This window comes from Miniopterus natalensis, chromosome 12 (genome assembly GCF_054644295.1).
Source record: "Miniopterus natalensis isolate mMinNat1 chromosome 12, mMinNat1.hap1, whole genome shotgun sequence".
In the NCBI taxonomy this organism is placed as follows: Eukaryota; Metazoa; Chordata; class Mammalia; order Chiroptera; family Miniopteridae; genus Miniopterus; species Miniopterus natalensis.
The window spans coordinates 29,258,292-29,277,328 of record NC_142092.1 but is presented as its reverse complement, the minus strand read 5'-3'; the positions used below and the strand labels follow the sequence as shown (position 1 = coordinate 29,277,328).

At 35.5% G+C, this 19,037-nt stretch overlaps 1 protein-coding gene across 1 annotated transcript in view; it reads left to right on the top strand.

The window, feature by feature from the left end:
* Nucleotides 1-19,037, top strand: part of UHRF2 (ubiquitin like with PHD and ring finger domains 2) — a 74,050-nt gene that overhangs the window by 14,728 nt on the left and 40,285 nt on the right. Inside the window, exon 4 of the mRNA XM_016214233.2 lies at nucleotides 17,838-18,056. Coding sequence (XP_016069719.2) covers nucleotides 17,838-18,056 — 219 coding nt within the window. The remainder of the gene's footprint in view (nucleotides 1-17,837; nucleotides 18,057-19,037) is intronic.

The following is a 19,037-nucleotide window of genomic DNA, read 5'->3' as shown; positions in this document are numbered from 1 at the left end:
GAAGCAAAGCCTTCCATTTCAAGATTATTTTCAATAATAGTCTTTTTGAAGAAATCATTTAGGGGTCTGTTCAGTCTAATACCGTTTGCTTGCTTGTTTGTTTCTTTTTGTTTAGTGGTTGTAATATAATAAGGGCTCCTTAACGCTCACTTATCTCTGGCTCCTAAGTTGTTTGTTATTTTCAGTAGCCTAATACCTGGCTTAATTTAGTATGTTTCTTCTTCTATAAGGTTTTTTGATACATATTTTAATACTTTAGAAAGTATATAACATTAGTATAATAGCTTTTAGAATGAGGTTGAGACTTTTTTTAAACAGCCTACTATTGAGATAATTCACATACAGTTTATCCATATAAAGGCTACAATTCATTGGCTTTAAGTGTATTCACAGGATTGTGCATTACCACAAACTAATTTTAGAACATTTTTATCTCCTCTACTTCCCCAAACCCCATACCCAGCAGTAACTTCCCAATCTTCGTCCCCCAACGAAATGTTTTTAAATGTTCATGTAAAGATAGTATTAAGAACTTACCTTGATGCTAACACTGCATTATTTTCTTTACCTATTTTCAAAATTCGATTATAAAAGTCACTATTGTGACAGATTTAGTATTTATTCAACACACTGAATGAACTTAAGTTCTCAAGTGATACCTTAATACGTATGCATAATATGCTACCAAATCCTTTTCAAGTATAAGAGTTCAAGATCCTAAAATGGTGATTTTTCCTGCCACTAAATGGTATACATAAAAGACTTTGGTGTTAACTCATATTTTCAGGATATGTGAAAAGGGGTCAAAAGTAGATCCCTTTAATCTTCACCTTTCTTATACTTCTTAAATGGTTGTTGCTAACCTGAAAACATGGCTTATTTCAAATGAGCTATCATCCTGCTTTTTACCATAGTAGATAGTAATAGAACCAACAACCAGAATGAATATTAAGGTCTAAGATTGGCCAGGACTGACAATATTGGTAAATTGAAGCTGGAATAATTTGTATGTTCTTAGTAATCTGGGTACCTGAATGCCATAGCAGAGGCAAGAAACTGGGGGGGGAGGGGGGGGCTTTAGCTATCTGTATATTGGCTGTCAACAAGTAGAGTTCTTGATTTGCTTTGAGTTTTACTTCTTGAACAACAGAAGAAATAACCAGGAAAACTACCTGGGCCCTGATTCTGGTCAATAAAGGAATTATTGTTTGGCAAAAAGTATTGTACAGAATGGCACAGCATAGAAATAGGATAAGAAGCTTTAAACACTAAATGAACTAAAGGTTATTAAATTTTTACAGTTTCAGGGACTCTTAGTTTTAGAGTAAGACAGTCCAAGGTATAGGCCTGAGTTTGGTATAATATTAGCTCAAGTTACAGTACCTTAATGTTTATTTGGCTTTTTTTTTTTTTTAATGAAAGAGAAATTGTCTTGATTGGAATGAATGTAAGTAAAAGTGTCTAAATCCAACATGCATGAGAAGACAAATTATCTGTCCTAAATAATTTTTCATGATGGCATTAAATATTTCAGCCCTGGCAACTTGAAGATATGATAGTTGAACTTTCTTGGAGAAATAAAAGATAACAGAAACTTATTGGTAGGTAAATGTCATTTACACCTTTAAAAAGAGAAAAGGACTATATAAAATTAAGTATAAGATAAATAAAATAGGTGAGCTACTAGATAAGAGTCCCAAATAACAAAAAGCTGATTTAAGCACCTAGAAAAAGAATCATGGTCACCCAGTATGGGTGTGATAAATCCTGTTAAAGTTTCATTCTTCATGGTTATTAGTTAGAAACTACTGTAAAGTACACGTTTATTTCAACAAATTATTAAGTTCTTTTCACAAAGGATGCATTGAAAAGAGCTTTTGGGGAGTGTATGGCGTAAGCAGTAGAAATAGAGATTTTTATTGAGTAGTAAGCTCCAAGTGAGTCAGTAGAATGTGGCTATCAAATAGTTTAATATTGTAAGGGTGTTTTATTAGAAGTAAGATATCTAGGACAAGCCAGTGATGCTCCTTTTGTGCGGGGCTGGCTATTCCCTACTTGGAATGTTGTTTTCCATCTCGTGCTGTAAGAATAATACCAACACGACATGGTGTATCTTCAGAGTAGAACCCAAATTGTAAAAATGTAAAACCATCATGAAGAGTAGCTGAAGGAACTAAGTATTTAGCTTGAAAAGATTTGGATCATGATAGCTTTCATATTTTAAAAGCTCTGTCTAGATGGAAGTTCTGTACAACATAGAAAGTAAGTTTCAGGATAACCTAAACATTCTACCAGTCAAATCTCTAAATACAGAGCATGGTCTGCCCTGAGAAGTGGCCAGCAGAGATGTTACATTGCAAAGAGAATTTGTAAAGTTAGAGGGATTGGATTAGATGACCTCTAAGTTCGGTAATATAACTTTTACCTCCAACACAATATTTCTCATAACTTTTTTGTACTTTAACTTACTAAATAGGCTATCATCCCATGTATTTATGATACTGATTAAGTACTATTATTTCCCTCAGTGAGCTAACTTCATTTTTCTTCTACTTAGAGTAAATTGAAAGTAATCTTTGAAAGTAAAGTAAATTGAAAATTAATCTGCTTCATTAATCATCATATCTCCAAACCTCTAAGTGCAACAGTGCAATTTGAACAAGTTGTCATTTAGCCAAGGCAGGGAGGTATTGAATATGGGACCAGTGAATCTGCCTCAGGAATTCTTTTAGGATATGCAGTGTTTGTCAGTTTAAAATGGCACGGCTTAAAAGCTATTTCTATAGTGACCTACAGATTTAACATATTACCAGACCAGATGAATTGTCAGTCTTTGAAATGAACTTTATTAAAACAATTGCTGGCCCAGAACAGGATGATTAGTTACATACACTCTTGCATCTTCAATCCCTACTGTAGATAGAACAGAGTTAAAAACAAACACTTTTTAATCTCTGAGGAATGGTAGGTATTACAGATTTATGCTATTACTAAATAGGTTTCAAAAACAGCCCCCCAAAAAAGGCCAAAATCTAGTAGTGGACATTTTTTTCTTTTTTTAAAAAATATATCTTTATTGATTTCAGAGAAAGGAAGGGAGAGAGAGAGATAGAAACATCAATGATGAGCGAGTCATTGATCAGGTGCCTCCTGCACACCCCTGACTGGGGATCGAGCCCACAACCTGGGCATGTGCCCTCACCAGGCATCAAACCACGATCTCCTAGATCCTAGGTCGATGCTCAACTGCTGAGCCACGCCTGGCCGGGCTGAAATATAAATGAAATCATGTATTTCCTAATCTTCATTTTTCTTAGAATTATAGATACAAACATTGTAAGCTCATAAAAAGCAGGCTATGTTAATGAGTTTCACTGTTTGCAAGAGCCCCTTTTCTATAGATGCCTTGATGAACATGGACTACTAAGTTATTGAGTGCTTCTTGTGAAGATTTTGTAGTTTGTCAATCATAAGGCCTAGATTAAACTTGTCAACTTATATTCACATCTTGATGCAAAAAGTATAAAACAAGCGTGGAGTTAACCTCAAAGTGCCTGGGACAAAGTAAATATTTGTGGGGTTTTCTTCCGAAATTGCTATTCTATACCACTCATCTTTTGTCATCTTTGTCTTGGCAAGGGTGTGTGTTTTTAGAACTCACTCAACCTAGTAAGTACTTGGGGAGAAAGAGTTGATGGTAGGAATGTTATATTTAGATTTTAGAGATTTAGATTCCAAACGATTCTTAAATCCCCTTTAAGGTTTTTAAAAGCACCCCTTTAGCGTCATACACAGCTTAGCTGTGAGGAGAGCTATCTTTTTTTCCTCCCAGAGTCATCATTACAAGGGGAGGTTATGCTTGATTGAAACCTATTTTTAGTGATATTTTGGACAGAAACAAGGGAAAGCAGCTTGAGAAATGGCAAATGTCAAGGTAATACTGGCATTTATAAATCATGGAGTGGTTAAGTGGTTAATTAAAGAAAAAAAAGGAAGTGAACATCGAATTTTACCTTATTTCATGGTAAGTCTGTAACTGCATACTTCCATAGCTTTCTAAAAGTTGTGTTTATTCCTCTCTATAGTTAAGATAAAGTTTAAAATTTTTGAGGACTCTGAGCAACTAAATTCACAAAGCTGGGACTGCAGTCTTTTAAGAGTAGAGACCTTGAAGCCATTGTGATGAAGAGAAGAAATAGAGTTGTGAAAAGACGATGATTTCCTTAGTGTTTCTGGTAGGTTAATATGTCTATGGCAGAGCTTACAGCAAGTAGATTATATTAAATCTTGTATGCCATATTCTGAGCTAACTTTACATGGATACTCATATAATCTTAAGCATAAATGTAATAATTACATTAGCTCCTAAATGAAGAGACCAGGCTTAATTAAGTTGCCAGAGATTACATCTATTAAATGATCTGACTCCAGAGCCTAAGAGTTAACCAATATGCAATATTACCACTCAGCCTAAACAGGGTACGGTACATGTGATTGGTAGTAGCCCTCACTTCTGTTGCCTTCAGGGGTTAACTTTTTTTTCCTTGTTAAATCCTCACCCTTTTTGCATTGATTTCTAGAGAGTGGAAGAGAGGGAGGAGGGGGTGGGAGGGAAAGAGAGAGAAACATCTACATGAGAGAGAGACATCGATTGGTTGCCTGCTGCACTTGCTCCCCCACTGGGACAGGGAACCTGCTGCAATTGAGGTATGTGCCCCTGACCAGGAATCGAACCCGAGACCTTTTAGTCCACAGGCCAACACATTAACCACTGAGCCATACCGGCCAGGTCAAGGTCAACCATTTTCTATGACCTCAAAAGACTTGCTTCAGACTTTGTCTAGGACTTATTTTTTATTTATTTTGTATTAAGTTTATTTGTGGTGACAGTGGTTAATATGAACATATAGGTTTCAGGTGTGGGTTTCTATGTTACAAGATCTGTATATTACTTTGTGTGCATACCACCCAAAGTCATAGCTTCTCCCTTCACCATATATTAAGACCAGGATTTAAAGCAGGCAGCACACATACAGCTTTTTCTGTTGAGTTAAACCCTAGCTATGTAAGCAACTGAGGCCACCCTATTGAATTTAATCATTACTCTTCATTTGGCTGCTTTATCAGCAGATAAAGGCTAAAATTCTTATCCTACTTTTGTACTAAGAAACATCTGTTCTCAGTGGGTTTAGATTCATTTTAATTAAATGGCAAGTATACATTAGTTGTCTAGGAAGCTTTAAAAACTACCAATGCCTAGGAACTACCCCCAAAACTTCTGATACGATTTATCTGAGGGACCTCCAGGCATTGATGTTTTCAAAAGTTCCCCTGTGCTTCTAATGTGCACCCATGGTTAAGAACCTTAGACCAGTGGTTTTCAAATATAATCCTTGGCCAGAAGCATCAGCATCCCTTGTCATAAATGCAAGTCCTTGAGCTCACTTCAGACGTAATGAATCAGTCTCTGGGGTGGCCCAGATGTCTCTTTAATAAGTCCTTCGGGTGATTGTGCTGCAGACTCAAGTTTGAGAACCACTCACTGAGATTGCCTTTGGCCTGCCTTAGGAGGCACTTACTACTAAAGAGCAATATGGGGGGAAAGGGGTTGATAGTGACAGTTAAAATATAGTAAATAATATTTTATTAAAGGCCAAAGATATGTAATATCTGACAAATCTGAGTGTTCATCCTTATTTTAGTACATGTCTAGGTGGTTTATGGCTTGTTGTTTTTCCATTTTGTTTCCATATAGAGAAAATTAGAAGTAAGTCTTTTTCTAAAAGAAACTTTTTCATTCAAGCTAAATGATCTGTATGTGACTTTAAATGAGGGACCATTTTCCACTGTGCAGTCTTTATCTGTACTAACTTTGCACAGAAAGCAATGTCCATCATGTGTTTATGGGAAGTTTATTATGATGTGTTGGTATATTCTTGAGTGGGTGGAAATACTCTGTAATAGATGCATATTTGCTCTGAGATTAGTCCTGGTTTTCCTGTTAAACTAAGCTCTTAAATACCAGTCATTCTAGGACAAGCTTTCTGAATTTGACATATTGTTGAACAAGATCTGAAAAAGATCTTCACTGATACTTTCTTGCCTCTAGGGATTCGACATGTACCTTTAATTAGTCTTACAGTCCAGTTAAAAAGGTGAATTTGAGAATACAATTATTGTTAGTGATTTGCTTTCTTTAATTGCTTTATTAAATTTAGTGGTCTAATTTAGAGATCTTGACTTATAAATTTTAGCTGATTTCTATATAGATAGGTAGGCTAGAAAACACCTAGTAGTTTGACTAGGAAGTATATATTTAAAGAAGAAAAATGCTCGTGAAAGTTTTTATCATATCTTAAGAATGAGTAATTGTAGTTAAGCAAAGCTGACATCTTTAAGCACAAGTAAATGATTGCTAAAAGTTTTTATGATGATGTGAATGTTACTGTATTATCTTCTATGCTCCATAGTTTTCACATTAAAATAGAATTATCAGTTTACCTCAGAAACAAAGATTCTTTTGTTTTGACTTTCTAGTAAATTATTCCAAAGTACCCTTTGAAAAGTAGAGTAGCTTATTCCAATAATTGTTAAAATAACTATATACTAGGCACTGTACAAGTACCTTACCTGAATTACCTCATGTACTCCACATAAAAATTCAATGAAGTAGATCCTTTTTATGTGTAATATGAGAATAACATAAATTAGAGAAGTAACTTTCCCATGTCGGATAGGCAATAAGTGGTAGACCTGGATTCAGAAAAGCACATACTTGCATCCTCTCTACCATAGTATCTAATTTTGAGAGAAGCATGCTTATAAAATATTATAAAATGTTTATATAGCACATAGGATTGTTTATGTAATTTAGAAATTTATTGTCAGTCTTTCCAGTTATGATGCGTTTGCAGAACAGATACCTTAAACTGGTTTCTTTACCTGCCATAAACACCTTTTTCCGTGGGGAGAATCCATAGCTTATTAACATTAAAAAGACTTTTTAAACCAAATAGGTTAAACTACTTTTAACTGTCATGGAATTGAAATCAAATGGAATTGTCAGATGTCATAGCATCACTTAGGAACTTGGAGGGTAACTTATGCTGGGCTATAACTAAAAGCTCATCTGACAAATATCTTAAGGTAATGTTGTCATTGCTCCCAACATTCTTTAAGATTTTTCAAGCTATTCTCAGCCTGTGGTGCATGCTTAAGTTACAAAACTGATTTTCTCCAATGTATTGATATAGCAAACTGTTTCTAAAAGAGTCCCAAAAATGTTTTGAATGATGTTAAAATAATGATTTCTAGGTTTTGGTTGGGGGGGGAGTAGGAGATTTTCCTGTAATCAAGATCAAGCCAAAGTGTCCTGTTGATCTTGAGTATGGGGACCTAGAAGGAAAGGTTTAGTTCCAGACCCTAGGTGCAGTGACCAGTCTGCCCCTATTGCTTCTTGGTTGTTACTAACTTATTTAACAAAAATGGAGAACATTCCTCATATGACTTGCAGTGTTCTGAATGGGTGATAATCAAAAGGAAGACAGAAGAAGTTAGGCCTGTGACCTTAACCATTGCTCTTCCATTGTGTTATAAGATCACTTAGTGCTTAGAAAAGTGACTTTACAGACACCAGTTGGTTTTTACCTTTTCAAATATATACATTATCCCATTACATTAGACTTTCTCAAAAAGATCATCAGCACTGCAGATTCACTCTGGTAAGGTGTTTAAAATGCAGATTGCTGAGGGACACCAAACTTCATCTTCACTCCCTGCATTGGGTGGGTCTGACAGGAACCTGCTTCTCAAACAGGTACCCCAGAGGCCTGTTAAGTACATGGAGCAGTGATTCTCTTAAGGCAGTATATTTCAGGCATTAGAATTAGAATTTGGTTTGAATTTTAGGTCTTCGGTTTATTGGTAATTTTTTTGTTTAGTTTGAACTCTTTCAACTTTAATTTTCTCATCTGTAAATATGTGACTAATAACCTTAAAAAGTGCCCAGTAATAATATATTCAGACTTTCTGGTTTTCACTGATTTATTAATAAAACCAGTTTATTTTGGTAAGTATTCTTAAATAATATGGATTTATATTTGGCTTAGGTATTTTTTAACCTAATTGTGTTGTTTCCATTATCATCAAAACAGTTATCCAGCATTGTTTAATGTGTTCTACAAATGAAATTTATTTCCATGTAATATGTAAAGTGCTACTGTAAGCAGTTTTAAGTAAGTTATTCTTAATTGTCTGTGAGTAAGCTTTACATTTAAGGTATGAAACTAAGTAATGTTATCTATTAGAATAAGAAATGCTTTCTTTTTGCATGTGGTATGACATTAAAGATTTGCTAAACTAGAACATGCCTCCAGATGAATGGTGTCCTTATTTTAGCATATTAGCACCAGGAACCCATGTTTTGATGGAAGATTTCAGTGGTACTAATTTGCTTAGTACAGTTTGAGTTCTCTTAAATTATTAGTTGCCTTAAAAGCCACCTAAGAAAATGTAGTTTTGCCATTTTATAATAATTTTAAATTTTTACAATTTTAATATTTATAATTTTTCAAAATACTACTTAATCAGTTGTCCTGAAAATTCCCCAGACTTGACTCAATGATTATTTTGTTTGTCAATAATTTGTCTTATACCCATGTTAGAATAATGGGGGTAATCCTGTGTTGGGGACTGCCTATACTATATTTTTTTAAAAAGACTTTCTCTTGACTAGTGCTCAGTAGCAGTTGAGTTGATTACAGGTTTTTCATTTTTAAGAATACCAAAAACAAACTTTAAAAGCCTTTTTGTTATTAGCTCTGTGTAGAAGTCTGTGTTCCCATAGATCTAGAACCGTCTGGATCAAGGCTTCTCAAGGAAGAATAGGAGACACAGCATAATCAATGGGATCTTTCTGAAATACAGTGGTCATAGTTTATTATATTTGATTAAGAGCTTTATGTATATAAAAGCAGACTTTTCTGTTCAACGAGTTGCGTGTTTCCAAATATTTAGTAGGCTTTGGTATACTGCAAACACACTAAAGTTTGAACGCCTCACCTGCTCCGTGATGAAAACTTGCTGATTTACAGTATAACTACTGTGATAGAATGCACACCCAGCTTTTAGAGTACCTACAGCTCTGAGAGTATAGGTAGAAGAGATGCTTCTGTATTCCTGAAGATTATGATACCAAAGATAAAGAAGCAGGAAATAATGGGTTACCTGAGGGTAAATTAATATGGCTTGAGTGTAGGAGGTATATACAGTGAGTAGTAAATGAAACTCAAGGTGAATAAAGACTTCCAGTTAAACATGACAGATTAAGATGCATGTATGTTTCCACTCCTCCTTAAATCCTCATAGAATATAGTAGAAGAATAAATGCACAAATCCCCAAGGACAAATAATGGAATAGAAATAAAAGACACGGAAGAGAAAACAACAAAATTTTGGAAGGTAAGCTAATGGATAAATGACACCTAACTTAGCAGGTCAGAGAAAGCTGAAACCTAAGGGTGTGAAACCAACAAAGCAAGTAAATTGACATTGAAGAATCTTTGGGAGGCTCAGGACTTGGACTCACCAGGTCCCTTGGAGGCAGGCATATGGAATAAAACGGAACAAGAGGATTGGTTAATTTATATGAAAGAACATTTTAACCACTCTTCACCCCACTCAAGGTGAGAAACAAAAACAAAACAGGAAGACATATATTCAGGAAATAGGATTCAACACCGGAAGTGTTGAAAGGAGTTCCCACCATGACAGGTGTGGAATAGGTCTAGTCCTACAGAGTAAGCTGTCCAGATTATGATAGGACAGAGGTCTATAAAAGATGTTTTGAAGCCCAAAAGATTAGTAGAGTACCCAAAATGTCTGAAAAACTGGCAGAATGGAAAAAAATTAATGATGGGTACACAGAAAACTAAGCAAGTTGGAACTGAAAAGAACAGTTAAGTGCTCAACAGAAAACAAAGCTGTGGAAGAAAGAACATGTAATTAAAGCATACTTCGTTATTTAGCTGGAATACTTTTTAGTCAACATAAAAAGTTTTTATTAAATACTGATTTTTACAATCAACTTAGTTTGTATAATGTTAAGAGCAAGAAAAAGTTTGTTACACAGTGTAAGAGCATTGGTCCAGAGCCATATGATAAGAATTTGAATCATGTCTCTTCTGTCTAAACTTATTTTACTTCTGTGCCTCATTTGTAAAATAGGAACAGAGTAGCACCTACCTCTATCCTAAGAATTGATAACATATGTGAACACTTGGAGCAGGGCCTTGTGTTAGCAATTAGGAGAAAGGAGAATGGAGGCAAGTGAACTGTACATGAAGGATGGGTAGAATAACCATTTAAAGTAAAAAGCAAAGAATAAGTGTTACTTAAAAATATAAAGGTAAATAAAAGAATTAGCTAAGAATTGAAAATGGTTGCATCTGGAGAACAGGAGTCAGGCTGGGGCAGGTGGCTATCTGTCTTTATTATAAGCCTTGAGTCTTAACTGTGAATTTTATATACATATGGTGGAAAACTTCAAAAAGTAGAGTCTTTTGTTTGGATTTTAACTTGAACCACAAAGCATTTCATTTTTTATTGTAGAATTCTTAAAACTGATATAGAGGTTGAGAGAACAGTGTAATGAACCCGTCACCTAGCTTCAACCATTGTGAACTGGCCATCTATTCCAGCACTTCCAAGCACCACTGGATTATTTTGAAGCAAGTCCCAAACCTTACATCATTTCAACCAGAAGTGGCCTTATGTATGGCTTTAGCATCTGTGGTGGGTGCTCTGCTCAGACCTCCAAGAAAGAACTTGCTGACCGCGTGCAAGGACTGAATGTAGTTAGCTCATAACTTTTGGCTATAGTACTTTTGAGATCTGCCACAGTGTTTGATCAAGACTATTTTCTTGACATCCTCCAGCTAGTGGCTTAAGTATGGTAGCAGTTCTAGGGTCTGGCAGTTTCTACCCAATGTGGGCCTGTATGGTCAGTCTCTGGACCAAAGCTCACAATTGGGCTGCCCAAGACTTTGTCACACTTGTACCACACAAGTCATGCATTTCATGCCTGACCCTCTTTCTTTCAAAGTGACAGACCATCATCATGATAAAGGCTTGTTACTTAGTCCTATTCCTGATTTTCTTTTCTTTTTTTAAATATATCTTTATTGATTGCAGAGAGAGGAAGGGAGAGGGAGAGAGAGATAGAAACATCAATGATGAGTCACTGATTGGCTGCCTCCTGCTTGTCCCCCACTGAGGATCAAGCCCGAAACCCGGGCATGTGCCCTGACTGGGAATCGAACCTCGGTCTCCTGGATCCTACCCAATGCCCAACCACTGGGCCATGCCCAGCCGGGCTCTTCCTAATTTTCATAGGTTCATCTTTATTTTGACATCTTAGAGCATCCAATTGACAAAATAGCTAAAGGCATTCTTTTAAAAGTATGTAGAAAAGAGCTAAACATATTAGACCCAAACTGCTATTTTTTAAAAGGTCTGTTTGTGTGGTTGAACTTTGGCTGGTGTTTGGGAACTTGACTTTCAGGAGGATTTTCATCACTCCCTGATAAAAATGGTTCACTGTGCCTAAACTGAACAATATGGTTTATGCCGACACCTACTTCTGGGAGTCTGGAATTTTGGTATGTGCTGGGCAGTGAGTGCCTACATGATTTGTCCCTAATAAAAATCTTGGGTATTCTTTACTGTACATCCTTGGTACATAGTACTTCATATGGGTTATAACTTGTTGCTGGAGGAATTAAGCATGTTTGTGTGATTCCCCTGGGAGAGGAGTCTTTGTGTTTGCTCCTGGTTTCCTCTGGACTTCATCCCGTGTGCTTTTTCCCTTTGCTGACTTGCTTTGTATCCCATCTCTGTAGTAGTAAATCGTAGCCCTGGGAACAACTATATGCTGTCCTGTGAGAATGAGTCCTGTGAGTTCGCCTAGCAAATCACTGAACCTGAGGATGGACTTGGGGACCCTAACACATTAAAAAAAAATCTCACATGAAATTTATGATTCCTTAATATCAAGTAACCAGTCATTGTTCAGACTTCTTTAATTATATTTTTAAAAAATATACTTAGTTGTTCAATAAGGATCAAAAACAAGATCTACCCATTGCATTTAGTTGATAGGTTCTCAACCTGTAGACACCCCCCCTTTTTCTTGCTATTTATTTGTATAAGAAAAGTGACGTATTCAGTTTTCCCATCGCCTTGACTTTGCTGATTACATTTCTTTAATGGTATTTAACATGTTCTTCTGTTGATGTTAGTTTCTTGAAAGCTTTTATTTCTAGAGGTTTGATTGGATTTAAATGATATTATTTGGTAAGACTAGTTGGGAGATGGTATTTACTTATATGTCATTGGAGATACATAATACCTGTTTTTCTTTTGTGGTAAGATTTTAAGTGGTGTCAGCCTGATTCATCCATTGTGAAATTTGCTACCAACTTTTAATGGTTTTAGCAGCCATTAATCTTTACCTAGATCCGCTGTTTCATTAAGTTTTGCAAAAATGGTACTACCTCATTCTATCTTTCATTTTTTAGCTGTTATTCTTTCATAAAGAACTTACCTCAACCAGTTGGTTCATACATGAAAGGTAGGGTAAATTACTGATTCTTGAACTTTTTCATTGTTCAGAATAAGTAAGTTTCCTAGCACTCCCTAAAGGTTGGCCAGTGAGATTTTTTACTTCTAAGTATCATGAACTAATGGATTTTAACACTTGTTTTCATCTAACTCAGTGGGGTTTTTTTAGTGCCCAAATTGTCCCGTCGTTGGTTTGTGAGAGCTTCTTCATGTTGAACCTGACATAATAGGTTTTTTAAAAAATGTTTTTATTGATCTTAGAGAGAGGGTGGGGGGAGAGAGAGAGAACATCAATGCGAGAGAGAAACATCACTTGGTTGCCTCCTGCATGCACCCGGACCAGAGACCCAACCCTCAGCCCGGGCATGTGCCCTCACCAGGAATCGAACTAGCAACCCTTTGGTGCATGGGACAACTCCCACCAACTGAGCCACACTGGCCAGGGCATGAACCTGATGTAATAGTTTTTTGAGGGCTTCTTTGCATTCTGATAGAAGAGTGTGTCCCAAACTGTTTCTCTGTTTCCTGCCCATGCTTGGATTCAGCCATTTCTTTCTTTTTAGTTAGAGAGTGGTATTTAGAGCACATAGTCTGGGCTGCTCATTAATACTTGTTCAATCATGTTTTTAGGTCTTCTCTTAGGGCCCAGCTAGGAAACACTTAAGTATGCCATAGGTTTATAATGATATTTCCAATTAATTTGGAGTTAAAGGGTTATAATTTAATCTCTTTAATCCTATATTTTTTCCTTGCCTTGAAAAGTCAAGGTTCCTAATAACACCATTGATCCTACTCATATGGTAGTTTTAGATGAGCAGTACTAATGTTGCAACAATATGATTACTGAAAAGTTGGGAGTGTTTTTGTTTCTTTATGTCCTTGGGAAATAACGCCATCAGGGATGTACAGTTTATTTAGTGTATTTTCAGGTCACTTATAATAGTTCCTCTCTGTGTAGTTAAGCCATTGTGTACTTTTGTTTCATTTTGCTTTTTACTTTTTTATTGAATTTATGGGGGTGACAGTTAATAATGTTATATATAGGTTTCAGGTGTACAGTTCTATGATACATCATCTGTATGTTGTATGGAATGTATACCACCACAAGTCAAGTCTTCTTCCATCACCAGTTACCCCCCCCCCCCGCTACCTCTATACTGTCTTCTTCCTCTCCCCATCCCCCCTTTCCCTCTGGTAATCACCATACTGTCATCTGTGTCTGAGTTTTTCTTGTTTTTTTTTTTGCTTAATCCCTTCACCTTTTTCACCCCGTCTCACAACCTCCTTCGTCTCTGACAGCTGTCAGTCTGTTCTCTATGAGTCTGTTTCTATTTTGTTTGTTAGTTTATTTGTTCTTTAGATTCCACATATGAGTGAAGTCATATGGTACTTGTCTTTCTCTGACTGGCCTATTCTTTTTTAGGACCGACTAGTATTCCATTGTGTAAGTGTATCACGGCTTTTTTATCCACTCATGTACTGATGTATACTTGGGCTTGTTTCATTTTGCTTTTGATTTTTAGGGATACCTCATTTTGTTAATTGTTTTTATAATTCTGTGAAACATTACATGGTTCTGTAGGTAAATCTCCATTCTACAGGTAAATCTCTAAAACAAAATACATTAGGAGAGATAGTGTGTCTATCCTGGTTCCTCCTACCCAATTTCTTACCTCTTTTTATAGTCACTATATTTATTAGTTTAGTCTATCCTTCTGTTTCAAAATATAAGTGTGTATAATTATTTATACATATATTCACATGTATTTGTATTTCCACTCAAACACATTAGGGAAAAAGCACACTATAAACACTGTTTGCATCTTGCTTTTTTTTGAGTTAATATATCTCTCCATATATATCACTCCGTATCAGATATATTCTTTTTTATTGGACCATAATACTCCATTATATAATTGTCCCATGTTACTTTAAGTGGTTTCTTATTGTGGACATTAGATTGTTTCTAGTCCTGTTACAAACAGTGCAGTTATAAATAGCCTTGTTTATACGTCTTTTCATAAGGATTTTTGTTGTATTTGGAATGGATTCCTAGAAGTAGAATTCCTGGATTAAGAGGTAAATATATAGACAATTTTGCTGGCTATGGCCAAATTCTCCTCTACAATGGGACAGTACCACTTTGTATTCCCATCAGTAATGTATGAGAATACCTGTTTTCCCATATCCTCGAACATATTGTTAATCAGACTTCACAAAATATTTTAAGTAGATCTGTATTTTAGAATCTGGCAAAAGTATGATATGGACTATAAGGTGTAATCCTAATGACAGATATGTTGGGCCTTAGTAGAATCAGAGAAATGCAGATCTTCACTAAGGAGGTACAGTTACATTAAAGAAGTGTTAAAGCAATAGCATAAGGAGGACCTAGGAACAGGATGGAGAAATTATGAGGAAGTGGCAATAAATCCTAAATTTCTGGGAGAATGAAAGATTTTTCTCTAGAGAATACTGAGCATCAGCAGGTTATGGGATATGGGAATTCTTTCTTGGATAACTTGAATTTTCATTGCTTCTGAGACATCTGGGTTAGAACTGTAATTGGATATGTGAACCTGAAGAGGAAAATTTGGGGTAGACAGGAGCTTTCAAGTCATAACTCTATGTAGTGCTAAGATATGTGTAGATGAAGATGCCCAGGAAAAGAAGAAAAGTAGTATTTCAGCACTTGGATGTTCTTTTCAATTTTTTAAAAAACTATGTTTTTATTGATTTCAGAGAGGAGGGAGAAGGAGGGAGAGAGAGAAACATCAATGATGAGAATCATTGATCTGCTGCCTCCGTGCACACCCCCCTCCTGGGGATTGAGCCCACAATCAGGGCATGTGACCTGACCAAGAATCAAACCCATTACCTCCTATTCATGGGTAGACGCTCAGCCACTGAGCCATGCTGGCCGGGTGGATGTTCTTGACTTGAGTAGTTATATGCTCCTTCCATATTTATTTTTTTACAGAGCAATTGATTTAACATCTCTTTTACTAGAATTAGAAAAATATTTCATTTTATAACTTATTTTTTACAGACTTAACTATATACATATAGAGTATATACACATATACTATACATTATAATTCTGTTCTGAAATTGTACAAATTTAGTTCCAGGGCAAACATAGCTTAAATTCTTATGTTCTGAAATATGGTATGATTTATTTTACCCTTTCTTCTATAAAGTTTGTATACAATTTTTAAACTTTGTTCAAGTTCTCTACTTTGTTCAAAATATTTCCATTCTTGGTATCTGATTTTGACAAACTTAGACAAATGAGAATTTTTTGCCATCACATACTTTTTTACTGTATCAAACATACAGAGACACATGGTAATATGATGTCAAAATATAATTCTCATGTTAAAGCTGAGCAAAGAATGTGATCTAAAAGAAAAGCTTTCTATCCGATCTGGCTTTAAAAAATATTAAGGCAGAAAACATTCAAAACCATGTGAGTACAGTTAGTTACCATTAGGTACATTTTACACATGAGAAACAATCACAGAGAGGTTTTAGTAACTTTTCCAGGGATACGCAGTAGCAAGAAGCTAAAGTGGAAATTTAAACTCAGACAGGCTGAAAATAAAATATTTTGAGTGATGATAAAGCATTCAAAACCTTGCCATATAAATTGAAGTAAATTCATTTAAAATATTTTTATTTAGGAGAGAAGATTGAGGGCGGCAGGGACATTTTGACAAGTATTAGGTTGGTTGTGGAGAGAGTGTATATATTTCTTGATGGAACTTAGGCATATAAGGAGTTATGAAGCTTATCTTTGGCCCAATATCAAGCATCTTCTCGTCTTAGGGTTAAAACTGACACCTCATCACTTACCATCTGTGCAAAGGTTGCATGTTTTTTTTTTAGAAGGCTTGTGATAGAAGGGAATTATGGCACTGAGAGGGGAAAATGGGTCCCTTGCTAATCCTGAGATGATTTTTTTCTAATTAAAATGTGAAGAGATTAAATTGGGTAAAGAGTCCACCCAGGATTAATATTCATTTATTCTAAATGAATTAGATATATTGTGAGAGCCCTAGGCCTGCATAGTACTTATTGATTCAGAACAACTAAGCCTAGCTGCTAGAGCTGCTTCCAACTTCAGACCCACTTACATTTTGAACATGCCGCTCAGTTCATTAAGTGTTAATGGTCTGCCCTTAGTTTCTACCTGTTAATGCTGTCACACTAGGGTATGATATTTAATTATTGTGTTCCTGTAGCATAGTAGGTTATCAAACTTCAGCATGCTTTAGAATTTCTGAGAGGATTTGTGAAAATAGATTGCTGGGCCTCATTTTCAGAGTTTCTGACTTGGTAGATCCAAAGGAGAGCACAAGAGTTTGCCTTTCTAACATGTTTCCAGATGCTGCTGATGCTGCTGGTCAGGAGACCACACATTGAGAACCACAATAGTAGTTTATCCTGCCCCAATAGAGCTTTCCAAGAGCACAAACAAGATATTACTCATTTCTTTCTCCCTCTACTACCTAGCAGTACATAAAGGTGACAGATCTTAATTTTACAGAAACCATTGTGGACTGTTAACATTGCTGTCTTCGGTTGGTTGATACCAGAAATTAGACCTAAAATTGAGTAACGTTCTAAAGCTTTAAGTTCAGGTCAGGTTTAGTTTTATGTTAAGTTTACCTGTAGAAACAAATCAAGATTCTGCTAGAATTCTTTCACATGGTTCTACTTTCTGATACATAGAAAATACTGGGTTTTGTGTGTTTGTTTGGTCGATTGGTTTGTTTTTGTTTTTGCCATTACCAGGGAGCTGGCTGTGTGTAAGAACTAGAATTTTATCTTTTTTTTCCTGGAAAAATAGAGGCTTTTGAAATGTACTGGGTTCATGTTGTTATGTCTAAAGCAAATGGCAGAACTGGAACTGGTTCCAAATTCAGGAAGAGGTCAGCATCTACTATTAAAGTAATTCTTAAACTTGAGTTAAGAAAATGTGGAGGAAGAAGAACTTGTGTTTTTCTTACCCACCCTCCAAGTTAGCATAGAATGTCTCACTAAGATTTTAGCAAGAATTATTTATTCTAGCAGTTAATATCATGAATAAATATCATTTACCTTAAATGCCATTAAGAGTAACATGATTAGGTTTCTATATATGTTGCATATAATTTTAGTCATCTTTGGCAGTTATCATAATCATTCTTCTGTGATTCTTCTCTTTCTCTCCTCAGATATCCAGAAAGTGGTACTGTAGAAATAAATGTGAAGGATCTTCGACCACGCGCTAGAACCACTTTGAAATGGAATGAACTAAATATCGGCGATGTGGTAATGGTTAATTACAATGTAGAAAGTCCTAGTAATAGAGGATTTTGGTTTGATGCAGAAATTACTGCATTAAAGACAATCTCAAGGGCCAAAAAAGAACTTCGTGGGACTATTTTCTTGGGGTAAGATTCTCTTTAGTCATACCATTAGGAATGCAATTTTTAGGTATTAAGTACATGTTCCTTTTTAAAAAAAAAAAAAAAAATCTATGAAAGATGGAAATTTACATACTGAAGGAGACTTTTTAGAGTAAATTCTTCAGAATTTTTAATTAAGAATGGCCCTTAAGCCCGGCCGATGTGGCTTAGTGATTGAGTGTCTACCCGTGAACCAGGAGGTCATGTTGAATTCCCGGTCAGGGCACATGCCCAGGTTGCGGGCTCAGTCCCATTAGGGGGCATACAGGAGGCAGTTGATCAATGATATTCTCTCATCCTTTGTTTCTATCTCTCTCCCCTCTTCTTTCCTCTCTGAAATAAATAAAAACATATTTTAAAAAAAAAAAGAATGTCCCTTAAATGTCCATAGCTACTTTATGGTTTGAGAGATTATTTGAAAGCATCTTAGAAATAACTGAGTGTTTTTTAGAGATATCCTTGCTTACCTCACGGAATTTTTATAGATTAAACCAAATAATATACAAGAGCATTTCAATAGCCATAGTTGCTATGAGGATCTATTCTGATATAATAGCTGTGACTGTCTACCTAACCAGCCGTCTGCTGGACTTGCAAGACTATCTGAAATTCTTCTTTATATAGTAATTTTCTTCAACTTACAGAATTTGACAAGCTTAATGAAGAGAATTCAAAAGGTAAAATGTTATCAAAATACCAAATCACTCAGGTATTTTCATCATTAATTCTTTAAGAAATATTTTAGATGTTTCCCTCAAGTGATACAGTACTATGCATTGTCTCACAACTATCTTTTTTACCCTTAGGAAAATATTATCACCATCTTAGTCCTTTTCCTTAGAATAGAGTTTATTGGATGAATAGTCACTAATTTACTTTTCTTTTTTTAAAAAAGATCTGTTGAGCCATTTCTAGTTCTTTATTATAAATAATGTTTAAGTAAACAACTTTGTAAATGCATATTTG